At 39.8% G+C, this 17,790-nt stretch overlaps 1 protein-coding gene across 1 annotated transcript in view; it reads right to left on the reverse strand.

Annotated features, from left to right (window-relative positions):
* MROH2B (maestro heat like repeat family member 2B) overlaps positions 1-17,790 on the reverse strand; it is a gene marked incomplete at both ends in the record, with an annotated part of 60,936 nt that overhangs the window by 34,861 nt on the left and 8,285 nt on the right. The window contains 14 exon segments of the mRNA XM_082650286.1: positions 753-860; positions 4,676-4,719; positions 5,287-5,428; positions 6,057-6,096; positions 6,239-6,399; positions 8,573-8,683; positions 9,431-9,553; positions 11,387-11,425; positions 11,427-11,432; positions 11,436-11,461; positions 12,450-12,563; positions 14,438-14,507; positions 14,600-14,692; positions 15,078-15,218. Of these exon segments, the coding sequence (XP_082506412.1) occupies positions 753-860; positions 4,676-4,719; positions 5,287-5,428; positions 6,057-6,096; positions 6,239-6,399; positions 8,573-8,683; positions 9,431-9,553; positions 11,387-11,425; positions 11,427-11,432; positions 11,436-11,461; positions 12,450-12,563; positions 14,438-14,507; positions 14,600-14,692; positions 15,078-15,218 (1,218 nt within the window).

Consider the following 17,790-nt stretch of genomic DNA (forward strand, 5'->3'; position numbering starts at 1 on the left):
ATAAAGAATTTGGGGGAAGAGACACTTAATACTGGGAACTTAATGACTTAGGAAATGTTTTTTCAGAAAAAAAAAATAGGAATACTATAACCACAATGATAACCACCATCTGCTTTTTATTAAACACATGCCATGTGCCAGGCACTTCACTTGGGACTTTATATACTTTATCTCATTGAACCCTCGTAACACTACAATCCTCAGAGGTAGATAAAATTTCCATTTTGTTGGTGAGTATACTGAGGCTCCAGAGAGGTTAAAAAATTTACCTAAAGCTACATAAGCAGTAAGTAGCAGAAACTGGATTCAAACCCTATTTGGAATGGATGGTTACAATGTGGAGGGTTTGGTAGAGGTCATGTGGAGAGAGAGGAATGAAAGAAGTGGCCTTTGAGCATTCTTTTTTTTCAAGTTTTTAAAAAATTGTAGTAGATTATTTCTCGTAGCCAGCCTCACAAGACTGGCCCAATGTAAACCAAGGCATAAGCTGCATTAAACTAGTGCTATGGTAGGGGCTGCTATTTGCCTTCCAGTATCCATTTTTCTTCCTTCTCTAGAACAGAACCCCTGAATTTTAGTTAGGCATGTATTTATCTTGAAGGCACTATACTCGGCAGTTTTCCTTGCAGATAGGTGTGGCCCTGTAACTTTTGATCAAATGTAAGGTGAAGGGAAGGGAGCATTTTTCTAACCATTTCTCCCTCCTTTTGGTCATAAAGTAGAAGCTAAGGTCTCTGAGCTAAAAAACCAACCTTCTCAACAGAGGTGTTGCCGTAACTGTCCATTTGCTGGTTGAAATCCCGACTCAGTTGAATGGTCCAGGCTACGTCATTGATCTTCCATAACGACTCTTTGAGCAACTGTTGTAGGAGGTGAAAGTCAGATACTAATGTGACGGTTTAATGTGCTTTCTTGGTGCTTTTTTTGTTACAATGTATTCTAAAAGCATAAAGTATATATTACATGGGATTATTCCTTTTCTCATAACAACCTGTTCCAAATTCCCATTAAGAATTAGATGCACAGGAAGGGCAAGTAACTCCGTGTAAGTGCCTTCCTTTTTCCTTTTAAATAAAAATTGCCAAAAAACGTAAAATAGAAACTCATCCAGTCTGAAACTTAAAATTGAAGTTAACATCTTTCAAGGTTTGGGTAGATTTGGAAAAAAACTCCATTTGTCAAAGTTAGTTTGCTTTACACCATACTAAGAAAAAGGGACATTTTTGGAATAGTGAATTAAATGCCTTGAAGAACCAATTAGATATACAAGCACAAGTTGCCAACTTCAACTCGAGTAGTGAAATATTCCTCATTTCATCAATTATTTTGAGCCAGGGCCACAATCAGTTGTCTGAACCCATGTCCCTCTTCATTGAACAATACATAAAAAGGTGTTTTTGTCTTTCTGGAGGACAAAATCCATTTGCAATTTCTAAAATCTACAATTTCTCCTGTGTTTTCTCTACCTTAAGCTTGGAAAGAACACAATGTTAAAACCAATGAAAAGATCTGTATTCATTTTCTTAATAGAAACTCATTGAGTGGATCCTTTGAAGAGAAAAAAATTGTACAACCTTGGCAGTATAAGGGAAGAAAGCAAATGCAGACAGTTTGGAAAAAGAAGCCAAGAAGTATACTCAAGATTGGAGGAAGGAAAAGAACTGTTCTCAAGGCTTCTCAAGAAAGAACCTTCCTTCCTAGTAAGAACAGTTATTTTAAAATGGTAGCAGGGGGGCTTCCCTGGTGGCTCAGTGGTTAAGAATCTGCCTGCCAATGCAGGGGACACGGGTTCAAGCCCTGGTCAGGGAAGATCCCACATGCCACGGAGCAACTAAACCCATGCGCCACAACTACTGAGCCTGTGCTCTAGAGCCTGTGGGCCACAACTACTGAGGCCGTGTGCCGCAGTTACTGAAACCCGCGTGCCTAGAGCCGGTGCTCTGTAACAAGAGAAGCCACTGCAATGAGAAAAGCCCACGCACCACAACAAAGAGTAGCCCCCGCTTACCGCAACGAGAGAAAGCCCACGCCCAGCAACAAAGACCCAATGCAGCTAAAAATAAAAAAAATTTAAAAAGAAAAGAAAAAAAAATGGTAGCAGGGGAAAATAAGAAGAAAATTTTGAGAGAGGGAGGGGAAGATAAAAGAAGCCAGAATATAGGAGGAGAGGTGGATCCCAGAGTTAAGGACCAGGAAGCATAGAGCCATTGCTTTCAAACCTCATATGGGATAAGATTCACTGTGGGTATCACTAAGACCTGTGAGCTCGCAGGTACCCCACCTAGAAATTCTGATTCTGGAAGGCGGGTGTTGGGGGTGGGGTGCTGTGGAGAGGTCACTGAAATCTGACATTTTAAAGAAGCCATAGTTCACATAAAAAGGTGCTCAACACTGCTAATTATTAGAGAAATACAAATCAACCCTAAATGCCCATCAACAGAGAAATGGATAAAGAAGATGTGGTACATATATACAATGGAATATTACTCAGCCATACAAAAGGATGAAATAATGCCATTGGCAGCAACATGGATGGACCTAGAGATGATCAAACTAAGTGAAGTAAGTCAGACAGAGAAAGACAAATATCATACGATATCACTCATATGTGGAATCTAATTTAAAAAAAAGGTACAAATGAACTTATTTACAAAACAGAAGCAGACTTAAAGATATCAAAAACAAACTTATGGTTACCAAAGGATTTGGGGGGGAGGGGGAGGGATAAATCAGGAGCTTGGGATGAACACACGCACACTACTATATTTAAGATAGATGACCAACACGGACCTACTGTATAGCACAGGGAACTCTTCCCAATATTCTGTGATAACCTATATGAGAAAAGAATCTAAAAAAAGAATGAATATATGTATACATATAATTGAATCACTTTGCTGTACACCTGAAACTAACACAACATTGTAAATCAGCTATAATCCAATAAAATTAAAATATTTTAAAAATCTAGTAAACTTTATAATCAAATTCTTCAAAAACATTTGACAGGTATTTTTTTAAATATAAATTTAAAAACCATTAAAAATACCCTGAGCTTTCTCTAAATAAAAGAGTTACCTATTCTATAATAAATAGTAATAAATACAGAAAAACCCCACAAAAAAACAGAAACAAACTACAATGAGGTACCACCTCACGCTGGTCAGAATGGCCATCATTCAAAAGTCTACAAATAACAAATGCCAGAGAGTGTGTGGAGAAAAGGGACCCTTCCTACACTGTTGGTGGGAATGTAAGTTGGTGCAGCCCCTATGGAAAACAGTACGGAGGTTCCTCAGAAAACAAAAAATAGAGTTACTATATGATCCAGCAATCCCACTCCTGGGCATATATCCAGACAAAACTATAATTCAAAAAAATACATGCACCCCTATGTTCATAGCAGCACCATTTACAATAGGGAGGTCATGGAAGCGACCTAAACGTCCATCGACAGAGGAATGGATAAAGAAGATGCGGTACATATATACAATGGAATATTACTCAGCCATAAAAAGGAACAAAATAATGCCATTTGCAGCAACATGGATGCAACTAGAGATGATCATACTAAGTGAAGTAAGTCAGAAAGAGAAAGACAAATATCATATGATATCACTTATGTATGGAATCTAAAATAGGACACAAGTGAACCTATCTATGAAACAAACAGAATCACAGACATAGAGGACAGACTGGCTGTTGCCAAGCAGGTGGCGCTTGGGGGAGGGATGGAGTGGGAGGTCGGGGTGAGCAGATGGAAGCTTTTATATACAGAATGGATGAACAACGAGGCCCTACTGTACAGCACAGGGAACTATATTCAATATCCTATGATAAACTGTAACAGAAAAGAATGTTAAGAAAAAGAATGTATATATATGTATAACTGAATCACTTTGCTGTGCAGCAGTAATTAACATAACATTGTAAATCAACTATACTTCAATTAAAAAAAAATAAAGAAGCCATAGTTAATTCCTATATAGGTGGCTTATGAACCAAAACTCTGCTGGATTAAAAGCTCCCTGCCCATGGGTTCCTTGATCTCCTGTGGGCTCCTGAAATCAAAATGCTCTCTGTAAAGCCAATGTCCAACTCCTGTCTGCAATTTACTCTTTTGGGGATTTGACATTGTCTGTGGCACTGTTTGGTTGTCAAGGTCCAAAAAGTTATGGATGAGAGAAAGATTCTTTTCTGGAGAAGGGGTACAACATGGCCTTTTGCTGTTTAGACATCAGGAAAAAGATAGTGAGAAGCAGATAGAGGAGGAAATGGAGTTGTATTCAGGAGCAAAGAAGTGGAAATTATGTTAATCTCTGTTTCTTTTTATGAATGGTGAAATAATGCAATTGCAAGGAGAGGAAAAAAACTGAAAATTAGAGAAGATTTAAGAAAGACGGAAAAAAATATTAGTAAGAAAAATATTAGTAAGTGATATCTTCAAAACTGTCTTAAATTCTGAATCAAATTGAAGACTAAAGATTATTGTTCAAATTGTGATTTAAAGAGCATAAAATTCTTATGTGATCATGTCTAACAGTCTAGTGATTTTCTCAAGAAAAGGAAATGTTGTTTCCTGTCCTTTGGAATCTAATTCTTTTTCGTAAAGATGGGTAACTTTCGGTGATTTCATCACCCCATCATCAACAATTAGTCTAGGAGCCAGCTTTACCTGAAGCAGCATGGTCTCCCACAGCACGATACTAGTGTTCTTTCCTAGAAATAGAAATTGATGCAATAAGTGCCAAAAAAAACAAACCCCAGCCCAGTATCCAGGTCAGCACTGACTGCTACTGTTCCATTTCAAGCTTTCTCCCTATGCAGGATGGTTATTTCAGATTAAATTTACTATGTTGGCAATCCTAAATTGCTAGTCAGCTGGACAGAGGGTCTTCAATCCATGATAAAAATCCAGGCTTTTTGCCAATTTCAACAGTAACTACTGAATTACCATATCTTAATATTCTAGCATGGATGAATAATAACTTTTTAGAACAATACCAAAAGAGAACTTCTCTAAATACAAAAAAAAGACCAGAGCAAAAGTAAAAGTTCCTGCTAAATATGTAACACACCTGGTCCTCTTAAAATGTCAATATAAGTATTTGGTAGAGAAATAGAACATAAGGAGTCCAGGACAAAATAGAGCTGTCTACCTTGCATGTCAAGTTCATTGTTTTTATTGCCTAATGTGAACATTAATGGCTTAAGACATAGAAGTGGTGCCTCATTTCCTTGTGTTCTTGCCTCCTTGGATAAAGACCTGACCCCACTCCTTTGTACCTTCCAGAGGCTGCAGGAGCTCAGGTATGCGTGTTTTGCATAGCTCTACCAAATTTGGGTGAATTATCTCAGGCAATATCTTCAAAAGTCCTATTGCACCGACCCCATGTAATTTCCCTAAACTGGCGAGCATAGATATTACCTGGAGGAAGGAAGAAAAATTGTTAATCAACTCAGGGATACTTAGAAGGCTCACCTACCTTTTCCTTTTTATCACTGTTCTGGATTCTCTTGAATCCTTCATTAGATAATCTTTTAACAAACCATCACAGTCTGTTCTTACTTATTCTAGATCAAAGCTAATACTTAGACAATCCATCTGCCCAATTTTCTTCTGAGGATAAAGGTGTAAAAATATATGGAAACCATCAACCAAAAATAAATGAAACATACCAACACTTAGATATATCTATTAATTAAATAAGGGCATGTGGAAATAGTGCTCAAGCACATATGTGGCCAAAAAGAGAGAGAGAGAAATCTAAACAACAGATGTGGAATTTGTTTGAATGGTTCTTATGGCTCAGATCCAGTCTATGTTTATTTAAAAAATCATAAATGAAGTTTAACAAACATTTCAGAGTGAGAAGATAATCTTGCGAATAATAAATCTTCATCAGAGTCATTAGTATAGCAGAACATTTATTATGCCATTTTAGTGTTTCTTTTGTTTTGGAATATCTATGTAATTTTTATTATCATTTATTTGGAGCTGAATTGTCTATATTGGTTTAAATTCATACCACATTGGTTTTTCATAACTCACTCACCAGAAGTCTGGCCAGTAGCTGTTGTGGTGAAGGAGTTTCACTAGAAAGAGAAAGCAATTTTCATTACTGCTATGGGGCCTAGAAAAAATCAGATGGGGCTTGGGTTTACAAGCAAAGCCCCGTAGCCTTTCCGGAAACTAGTCTCTCATAAGAGAAATGTTTTGCTTTGTTTTTGAATGTACACACCAGCTCCTGTAGAGATGACAAGTGCTGTTGACTCCTTGGCATTCTTCTTCTTCCTCTCCTCTGCCATAAACAGAATTCTGATGATATTAAACAGGTATTTCAGCATTCCCGTATATTCTGCAGGTACCACAAGAGTCAGGATTCTTGGCCATAGCACCTATGGAAAACATAAGGCAAGATGCAAGGATTGCTTATTCTTTTTCATTATTCCTCTTTGGTCCTCTCCGTGTGTTTCCCTCTAATTTAGAAAACTTTCTCTCACGTGTTATTATTTTGCTCTTCAGGCCAAATCAAAATGAAATCATGAAACACAGTTTCTGCACAGCACAGTCACTTTCAGGTGCCACTTGCAGTGAGTGTTGGTCAGTGTTTCTCCGTGAGGTTGCTGCTGGATTTTGGGACAGGACAAGTCGTCATTGTGGGTCACTGCAGGGAGGGCTGGGCTCCACTCACCAAGTGCCGTTAAACCCCTTGTCAATGTGACAACCAAAAATGCCCCCAAATATTTCTCCAAACTCCAAGACTCGAGTGGAACTGTCCAGAGTGAGAATGACGGGGAATGGATGGCGACTGCGTTGCTGCTGCTGGCTGTGCTCCAGGTGCTGATCTTCTCCTTCTTCTTTTTCAATTAATTAATTAATTTATTTTTGGCCATACCACATGGCTTGCGGAATCTTAGTTCCTTTACCAGGAATTGAACACAGGGCCCCCGCAGTGAAAGCGCCAAGTCCTAACCACTGGATCACCAGGGAAGTCCCCAGGTGCTGATCTGCTGATCACCTAATGGAAACTTAGGTGTCCACTTGGACTCCTCCCTCTGTCTTGGCATCTGTATTTAATCACCAAGCCTAAGCCTAATCCTTTTCTTTTTTTAAAAAAACAATTTTATTTTTTTACTTATTTATTTTTTGGCTGTGTTGGGTCTTCGTTGTGGTGCGCGGGCTTCTCACTGCAATGGCTTCTCTTGTTGCGGAGCATGGGTTCTAGAGCGCAGGCTCAGTAGTTGTGGCGCATGGGCTTAGTTGCTCTGAGGCATGTGGGATCTTCCCAGACCAAGGCTCGAACCCGTGTCTCCTGATTGGCAGGCAGATTCTCAACCACTGTGCCACCAGGGAAGTCCCAAGCCTAGTCTTTCTTTTTTTTTGCGGTACGCGGGCCTTTCACTGTTGTGGCCTCTCCCGTTGCGGAGCACAGGCTCTGGACGCGCAGGCTCAGCGGCCATGGCTCACGGGCCCAGCCGCTCCGCGGCATGTGAGATCTTCCCGGACCGGGACATGAACCCATGTCCTCTGCATCGGCAGGCGGACTCTCAACCACTGCGCCACCAGGGAAGCCCCCTAGTCTTTCTTAAATTGTAAGATTTCTCACGCCCTTCCTACTATTATGACCCAGTTCCCGTCCCTATGAATCTCATCTCATCTCATATATAGACTCTTTGTGCTTAGTCTACTCTAAAATCAGTGTCTACTCTTAAATCAGTGTCAACACACTGATTTCCTGCAGTTATCATTTAAAATGTTTAGCCTTTGCTTAAAATTTTCATTGGCTCCTCAAGGACAAGGAAGGAATTTGGCATTTCAGACCCTTCAGAGTCTGGCCTTATACTACTCTTTCATCATTCACTACTAGATCAGAATTCCCCAAACTTTACTGTGCATCAGAAATGTTGGAATTTATTTGCATGCAGATTTATGGGCCCCATGCCCAGATACACTGATTCATTTAGGTCTGGCAGGGGGCCTGAAAATGTGCATTTTAAATAAATAGCCCCGGTAATCCAAAACCCACACCTTAAAAAACCATCCTGGATAAAGCCTGTGATCCCCTTAAACTGGCCTTCTGATTGTCTCCTGGCTGTGCCATGTATTTCTGGCCATTAAATCCTTTTCCAGGTTGTTTTGCTTAAGCAAGATGCAGATTCTAAGGCTCCTCCCCTTGAGGTTCAGGTTATATTAGGCCTCAAGTGAGGTCTGAGAATGTGTGCTTTTAACACCTTCCCAGATAAATGGGGAAAGTTTAGCATTCACTGTGTTAGAATCACCACTTACAGTATGTGTCTAAGTATGTCAGGGGAAGAAGAAAAATAATATATTAAGATGCTTATAAACTGCCATTTGCCATCCAGATATAAAAGATTATTTAGCTAATTTTACACCTGTTTTTGAGGAACTATTATGTGCTGGCACTGAGCGTCCCAACATACTTCCTCTAGTCAGAGCATCAAAAAGCTGATGACACATGGAGTACCAACTCGTATCTTTACTCCCCAATGTTCAGAGCTTTAGAAAGGTGATCAAATTAACTATGAGTGGTGACAAAAGACCCCTTACCTGAGGCATTCCAATGATCAGTGGGTCCAGGGTTTTTAAGACCTCCAGGCTTGTTTCTTGGATACCTTTCTCTCCCTTTTCGGTCTCCTGGGAGTTAGGTTTTATTGGTTTCTCTTTAAGAAAGATGAAATAGGTGACTTGTTCATAATCCTTGCTGTCGGTCGCCTCTGACCTTACTTGGAGGTGTTCTTAGCCTCTGGGGTGGAGGATGCAGTCACTCAACTTAAAGGGCTTGTGGAATCCAGCAATCTTGGTCTCCAGTATCTAATCCTGTTATAAGGTGCTCTTTGGAGGAATGGGTTAGAAAAAAACACCCCTGGCTGAAGCAGAAAAACAAACATTGTGAGGATCCTTGGACTGCAGTTACTCCTTTCCTCCCTCAGGCCTTTCCCCTTTTTATCTCTGGGGCAAAAATTTCCAATGACACTGCTTCCTAGTGGAGTGGACTGTAATTTCAGCTACAATGAATTTGCTAAGATTACTGAGATCTTAAGCACATGTTTTTCAGGCTCTTCATCCAAAGGAACCGGTGTAACAAGTATGGATGTTTCTTGTTTTCTAGAAACAATTCACTTTCTCTGCCTGTCTCCAAACCACCCCCAAGCTTTTGAGGCCAGGTTTCCTCCTTTTTAGGAAAAACTGATTTAACCTACCTTGGGTTTATTATAAGTTAAAAAGGATATCACTGAAAGAAAACCGAGCACACTAGAAGCTGAAAAATTTATTAGTGAAAGTGATAAGGCTGAAATGTAACCTCTAAGTCAGTTTCTAACTTGGACCACAGATATTTTTTTAAAATCCAGTTGAGTCAACTGAACTTGCTACAGGGCAGCACTCAAAATGGCGCCCTCTTCGTACCAGATTCTTGTTGGACGTTGCAAACTGCGAGAAGATGTAGTCAATCAGTGGCCAGCCTTCCTGGGCTTCAATGTAGCGTTTTTCACACATGGTTTGGTTGAGGAGAAGGGTGGAATTCCTCACCTAGAGTAAGGAAAACGCATTCACAACATTTTACTCTGAATAGAAATTTAGATTCTCCTATTCTGTAACCTTCATGGATCATTCAGTGGAATCTTTCCAAAAAAGAGTATAAATTGAATGATCTTACTGTAATATATGGAGCAGGAAGTAATCTACAGGTTATGATTTAAGTGTCACTGGCAAAGCTCTCTTTAACCAAAATCTTTCTTCCTAGTTCCCAAGACATATTCTCTATTACTATATATTATGAAACATTAGTAACTTTGGGCTAAAACATGGCCTCGCTTTAAAAATCCTCAGGGAAAGATACCACACTGAAATAAAGTTCCACAATTCCTTATCCACAAATTCAAACTAAATGACTCTGAAAACTGGAATTTTGTTTCTTAAATTTGGTGCCAACTCATTGGTAGCAAAACCTAAACTGAACTGTTTTAAAGCTATTTGTAGTCTTTACCTCTTATTTATTTATTTTTAAAATTTATTATTATTATTATTTGCGGTACGCGGGCCTCTCACTGTTGTGGCCTCTCCCGTTGCGGAGCACAGGCTCCGGACGCGCAGGCTCAGCGGCCATGGCTCACGGGCCCAGCCGCTCCGCGGCATGTGGGATCTTCCCGGATCCCTGTCCCCTGCATCGGCAGGCGGACTCTCGACCACTGCCACCACCAGGGAAGCCCTGCCTCTTTTATGTAGTGTGATATGCATACATGTTCTTGAAAAAATATTAATAGGTTTGACTGTGGGCTACTGTCACAGTAATGTTTTTCTGAAATCTGGAAAGTTGTGAATTCTGAAATAAGTCTGGCTCTACGGATTCGAATAAAGAATTATGAACGTGTGTCACAGGTTTTTAATAATTTGGCTTCAATTAATTTATTGGATTGCTTCCCTGGAGGATAGAAATCTCAGATCTAATTCCTTAGTGAACGGGTCTTTTAATGGAGGGTGAGAAGAAAATAATTTTGCACAGGGAGGAAGGGCCACAAGGTGGCAATTAACAATTAGCATACAGGGACTCAGTAATCTCCCTAATTAAGGAGAAAGAGGTATATTTTCTCTTTATTTTTGCCTGATTAACTGACCTTCCTTAAAGTTTCTGTGCTCTTTTATTCTACCCTAAATCCTAGCAATTCTTTGATTGGCTTGGTCAGTTACTGGGTCAGGTTTTTATATATAATCACTCCATTGTTATTTATTGCATAGCTTTGGTTATTTTAAACATAGTTATTGGTGACCAAAGCCTCTTAGGGGAATTTTTTCCTCTTCATTGGCTTCTGTGTAGGGCTTTGATCCAAACAAAATATGGTTTTCATACAAATAATACTACAACTGCTAATTTTAAAAATTGTTCCCATTTAAGTTCTATGTCTTTTCCAACGTGGAATACTTTAATCAAATAATCAGGAAAAAATGACAAATCTATTGTGTGCAAGACTTGCTCTAGGTGCTCCCTGATTGGAAAATAGGATGTCTCTGCTCAGAACAGGGTTCAGGGGTTATTATTTTTTGGAGTAAGAAGTATTATCTTTATAATTAACAATTAAGTTTTCAACTAATTAAATTTAAAACTTTTTGAAGAGCATGGCAGAGTGATGCTCTGGGCAAAAATCTTTTTTTTTCTACTGAGAAGCCCTTGAACTGAATGTGCTTTAGAACTTTACTTCGATAGAGTTTATCTTTTGGGGAAAGATGGAGTTCTTTTAAAAGTAGAATTGATAACTGAATTCTTTATAAAGCAATCTCATAAGCAGATTCTTAAACAGTCAAAACCATTTCATTTACTCCTAAAACTATCATTATCCAAATAAAAGTCCCCATTAATTCTCTTACTTTAATACTGAGGTCGCCCATGACGACTTTTACTGTTTTTTTCTATTCAAGTGATGTGATCCCTCAACTTGGGCTCTGAAAGATAGAGGGAGAAATTGAGAGACCCGCTTCAGAAGGACTACAGTATGTTCTAGAATTGATGAAAACCCATTAGAGTTATGGTACATAGTTGCAAAGTCTCTGGTCCTTAACATTTTATGTTATTCAGTTCCCTCCTACATTCTCCTTTTCCAACTCTTTACACATGTTTATTGCTTTTTTTTGTTCTCTGTTACATTTTGTTTCACCTTGTTTAAAATGTTAGATTCTTAAGTGGATTCAATACATCATGCCTAATGGATTGGCTTTAAATTTCATAGACAACTTCATGTTTCTTCTGCCAAGTCTTCAGTAAATCCCAGAGTAAACTGAATTTTAAAAAAACTATTATAATGATTCACTTTGTTATAAAGTGGAAACTAACACACCATTGTAAAGCAGTTATACTGTAATAAAGGTGTTAAAAAACTATTACAATGCTGTGGAAAAATGAATTGTCATATTTTATTGAATCCAAGATATATTTTATGAGGCATCATTATCTCATATTGTGCCAAGTGAAAAACTCTAGTGGCTGATGATAATTAAAGATGCTATCAATTATAAGGTGCATTCTGATACTGTGAAAATATGTGCCTTTTGGAATTAATGAAATATGAAAATTTATTAAATTCTCCTCTTTTCTAAATGTACTAATTTTTAGAATATTGTACATTCTTCCCACCCACTCCCTGTTTATCAGGCTACTTAACCAGTTTACTAGCTCTTTTAAGTTCTAGATTCAATTCTCAAATATTCTACTCATTTAGTGGGTGCATCCGTAAATATCATGGAAGAAGAGAGGTAACTAGAAATGCCTGTTTAGAAGTAGTAGGTTGTAGACAACTGAGAAAACCAAGCTTCACCTGAATATGATGCTCTATAAATTTCCCAAAGACATGGGATAGAATTAGAGACAATGCACAAGTTTCAGTTTGCTTTTTGGTACAAAATAAACAAGTCTGCTGTCATCTTTACTGCTTACCTTCAGCACTGATAGCCGATCTTAACAAAGTCAAGATTCCCATTCGAGTGGCTTCATTATTACCTCTCATTTGTTCATCAAAAAATTCTGTCAGGTCTGCAGGGCTGGAATGGGCTGTGGGTTTAAGAAATACTGGAGTCAGGGCTTCCCTGGTGGTGCAGTGGTTGAGAGTCCGCCTGCCGATGCAGGGGACACGGGTTTGTGCCCCGGTCTGGGAAGATCCCACATGCCGCGGAGCGGCTGGGCCCGTGAGCCATGGCCGCTGAGCCTGTGCGTCCAGAGCCTGTGCTCTGCAACGGGAGAGGTCACAACAGTGAGAGGCCCGCGTACTGCAAAAAAAAAAAAAAAAAAAGAAATACTGGAGTCATAAGAACTCATTTTCACCTTAGGTAAAATACTTGTGAATGGGAAGAGGATCGTTCCATGAGGATTGTCAAAGTCACTCTTTGGTTGGTAACCAGATTTTATTATGTCCATACTTCTTTAGTATCACAGAATTAATTAAACAGTTTGGTCACTAAGAGAGCTATACCCACTTCTGTTCATACCTGTGAATGTAACCTTATTTGGAAATTAGGTTCTTTGTAGATGAAATCAAGTTAAGATGAGGTGTCTTAAATCAATATGACTGGTGTCTTTATAATAAATGGATAGAGGATACAGACAGACACAGAGGGAAGCCTTGTGAACATGGAGGCAGAGATCAAAGTGATGCTTCACCAGCTGTGCAGCTGGAGACTCGCAAGGGTAAGAAGGAAGCAGGGAAGAGTGAAGAGAGACCTGGATGGAGTAGAGAGGTTTGGGTTGGAAATGTTAGAGATAAAGTGAAGAACTTAATTAGGCTGGGGCATAGAGAAGTGGAAACTATAGAAACAGAGGTGGTCAGTTAGGAGAGAACTAGACCATACTAGAAAGGTATGCAGTGAAGTAGAGGAAATGACATATTTTGGGAGGGTGCAGGTGTGGGAGGTCTAGGATTGCTCTTGTCTCTTGCCCTGAGGGACTATATTAGAGTATAGTTTGGTATCCTGACCCTGGGAACTTGGTGCTTCCTCGACAACCTGTGTCCGGTATTCTAACCAGGTGATGGGTGGGATTGTGATGTGAAAGCAAGAACAAAAGGGAGAGAGTGAAGGAGGGAGAGAGAGACAAGGGATAGATACTAAGAAATGACAAGGAGGAAAAAAGATGACTGGGGTTTGATAGAGTTTCAAATAATCTCAAATGCCAAGAAAAAAGCATTTCCTAGCCTTAGGGTTGCCAACTCTTACAGGTTTGCCTGGAAATAAACCCATGCATATATAGTCAATTAATTTGCAACAAAGGAGCCAAGAATAAACAATGGGGAAAGAATAGTCTCTTCAATAAACGGTGCTGGGAAAACTGGACAGCTGCTTGCCAAAGAATGAAATCGAATTCCTACCTTACACCAAACATGCAAATTAAAGCAAAATGGATTTAAGACTTGAACATGAGACCTGAAACTGTAAAACTCCTAGAACAAAACATAGGAAGAAGCTCTTTGACATTGGTCTTGGCAGTGAATTTTTTTGAATTTGATACCCAAAGCAGAGGCAACAAAAGCAAAAATAAACAAGTGGGATTACATCAAAGAAGCCAAAAGGCTTCTTCTCAGACAAGGAAACCACCAACAAAATGAAAAGAAAACATATGGAATGGGCAAAAATATTTGCCAACCTTATATCCAGTAAGGAGTTAATATCCAAAATATGTCTGAGACTTTTCTGGTTTTAGAACTGAAAGTTCTATTTTCCTGGAAGTCCTTTAGTCCCGGACAGATCAGGATGACTGGTCACTCTACCAGCTGCAGGGAAGATAGGGAAAGGCACAGAATACTTTGAGTTGAAGAAACATTTTGTGTGTAGGTGTGAAAGTAACAGATGTGACAGTTTGCACGCACTTCATCCTTGTCGTCATCATCACTTGGAGACATTTTAATTAAAAACCCTCTGGATGCTGGGTCCTACCTAGAATGAGGAAACAGTCTGAAGCTTTGATTTCATTTTCCTTTACTGGAGGATCTAGAACTCTGCACACCTGAATGAGAAGAAAAAACTCAGGTGGTAGATGTTAAAAAGAGAAAGCTGTTGAAAATGAAACAATCAGATCTGACAACATGGTCTTCTTACCTGGTGGAGTAAATTGATAAAGATGGTCTTCCTCAAGGCCTTTGGAAGGCTAACATCATAAAGGACTGCCGCGGTCACTATCTGTCTTAGACTCTGGAATGGAAGCTCTCTAAGGTTAGCTGGAGGCTGCCTACGGAGCAACAGCACAGGATGTGGAAAGCAAATCATTACTCACTACCTTTTGTGAGGAGAACAAACCCATCACCTTTCTGTGGTTACCAGTTGTCTTTAGTGATTCTGCTCCTCTACCTTGTTTAGTTCCCCAGCGGCTTGAACAGAAATTCCTTCTGGAGTTTCCACCATCCAGCTATGCCACCGACCGCTTCTCTACCTCATATTTCCCAAGAGGTATTTAAGTTCGGCTGCCCAAACACGTGTTTGAGTTCCTTGACCCCCCCCCCCCTCTTGAAAATTAACATCCTCCAGGATGATTGCTGGTCAGCTATCAGAACCGGTTTCTTGCGGGTGTGGCTCTCACCTGAGTGACATGGAAATCAATCTCTTTGTCTTTATACTGCTTCAGGAGCCAAGGGACCTGGCCCAGGGCGTATTCACAGAGGTCTTCCCGATGCAGCAGCAGGCTCACTGTGGGGCCGTGAGCCTTAATGATGGCCAAAATCTGCAGAGGCAGCAAACAAATACCGTTTCTCACACTTCACTATGCTTTTTGTACATTTCTCAGTATACCAGAAGCTTTAGATACCCCCCAAGAAACTTTCCTCACTGCTTTCAACCGAGCAAGGTTTCTTCAAACAATGTTTAGGTTAAGATCATTGTATGAAGGAGAGTTCTATTTGTATCTACATCTCTATCTATATTGATGCTCATTTCAATATTTGTCCCGCTCTTCTATTTCTTTAACCTCTCTCTAATGGTCACTTTCTTTTACTATATTAACAAATTTAAAATTTCCCTTATATTAAAAAAAATTCTTTGATTCCGTATCATTTTAGCCCCACTGTTATCCTCATCCAATTCTGTTTCTCTTTCCTTTCTCGCAGAGCAAAGCTTTTGGAAGGAGTGGTCTACCGTTTTTACCTCCACTCCCCACCTCCCCTTTATTTCTCAATCCACTGTCATCTGGCTTCCACACGACATGAAAAATGAACCAGTACAAAATATAAATGCAATATATTGATGATAAAATGTAGAAATCATGGGCTTCCCTGGTAGCACAGTGGTTAAGAATCCGCCTGTCAATGCAGGGGACACGGGTTTGATCCCTGGACCGGGAAGATCCCACATGCTGCGGAGCAACAAAGCCTGTGCGCCACAACTACTGAGCCTGTGCTCTAGAGCCCGCGAGCCACAACTGCTGAGCCCACATGCCACAACTACTGAAGCCCGCGTGCCTAGAGCCCGTGCTCTGCAACAAGAGAAGCCACTGCAATGAGAAGCCCGTGCACCGCAACAAGAGAAGCCCCCACTTGTCGCAACCAGCCCGTGCGCGGCAGTGAAGACCCAACGCAGCCGAAAATAAATAAATAAATTAAATAAATAAATTTATTTAAAAAAATGTAGAAATCACAAAAATTAGGAGGAAGCAGAAAACACAGTACCCACAGTACTCATAGATAAGCACTGTCTGGTGTATTTTTAAAAAGTTATTTCTTTATTTGACCTATTCTTTCCTATCTTTTTCTTATGTATTTTAATTTCTTAAAAATTGATACCATTTAATCTATAGTTCTATATTCTGCTTTTTCTACCTAATAAATGCTTTTTTTCCTATTAGCTAAATTTTGCTCTACAGCAAACCATGTCAAAACTTAGTGGCTAATAACAATAACCATTTATTTCACTCAACACTGTGTGTCAGCTGGAAGAATTCTTCTACCACATTTCTATGCAGTAGACACGTTTCAAGATTTTTCTTTCTTGAGCACCATAGCAATGTCCTCTGTAGATCTGTCTCTGCTTCTTGAAAATCACTCCTTTCTTAGTTTCTAAGATCTCATTCTTCTTGCTTAAGCCTTTCTGAGGTTTCTTTTCTTTTGGTTTTTTAAAGATTTTTTTGATGTGGATCATTTTTAAAGTCTTTATGGAATTTGTTACAATATTACTTCTGTTTTATGTTTTGGTTTTTTGGCCGCGAGGCATGTGGGATCTTAGCTCCCCGACCAGGGATCGAACTCGCACCCCTGCATTGGAAAGTGAAGTCTTAATCACTGGACCACCAGGGAAGTCCCCCAAGGTTTCTTATTTCTTAAAAAAAAGGTACTGTGTAGCATTCTTTATTATGTGGCCAAGACCACCTTCTGAGTTTCTTTTATTTCTGCCTCTTTATATCATCCCCTTTCCTCTCCACACTTCCCCTTCTCCCACTGGACTCACTCAAGTATCACGTTATCCCATCCCTAACCTATGCTCCAGTGGGTTTTATCCCCTCTTTAGGGACTGCATGTCTCCTGTAGTGATGACTTCATGGGTTGCAAGCTCAGTTCCAATGCCATGGCCTTTCCAGTGCTCGCCAGGGGTTAAGTGCTTCTCTCCCTGTGCTCCCTTATTACTTTGTGCACCTTCTTGTTACTTGCCTAACTTCCTGTGGGAGGCTAGGAAAGTAGTCAGCAAATTTGCATTGAATTTTGTTTTTCAAGTGGCTTGAAGAAAAGACTTCCTCAGAATATTTTAAAAATTTCATGTTTGCTAATGATTTAACTATCCCAGCATGTTAAAAAATGAATGCTTTAAAAGCTCAAAATATAGAAAAGAAACTGAACTAGAGAAGGTAGCTAAGTGTTAAATCTTTTATAATATAGCAATAAAGAGATTGAAATAGAATATAATTTCACCTACATTAAAAAATCATAGCTGGAGCTTCCCTGGTGGCGCCGTGGTTGAGAGTCCGCCTGCCGATGCAGGGGACACGGGTTCGTGCCCCGGTCCTGGAAGATCCCACATGCCGCAGAGTGGCTGGGCCCCCCGTGAGCCATGGCCGCTGGGCCTGCGCGTCCGGAGCCTGTGCTCCGCGACGGGAGAGGCCACAATGGTGAGAGGCCCGTGTATGCAAAAAAAAAAAAAAAAAATCATAGCAATTAAGCAAAATAAGGATGGGATTATATATGTGAATGCACTTTGTAATCTATTCTTTATAAGTCATTACAGTATTTTGAAGCAGACACGCTCCTTCTTTAGATATCATTTTAATGCATTGTGATATTCACAGACACAGGAAATTTCTCTGGACTGGT

This window comes from Grampus griseus, assembly GCF_964374135.1.
Source record: "Grampus griseus genome assembly, chromosome: 3".
NCBI lineage: Eukaryota > Metazoa > Chordata > Mammalia > Artiodactyla > Delphinidae > Grampus > Grampus griseus.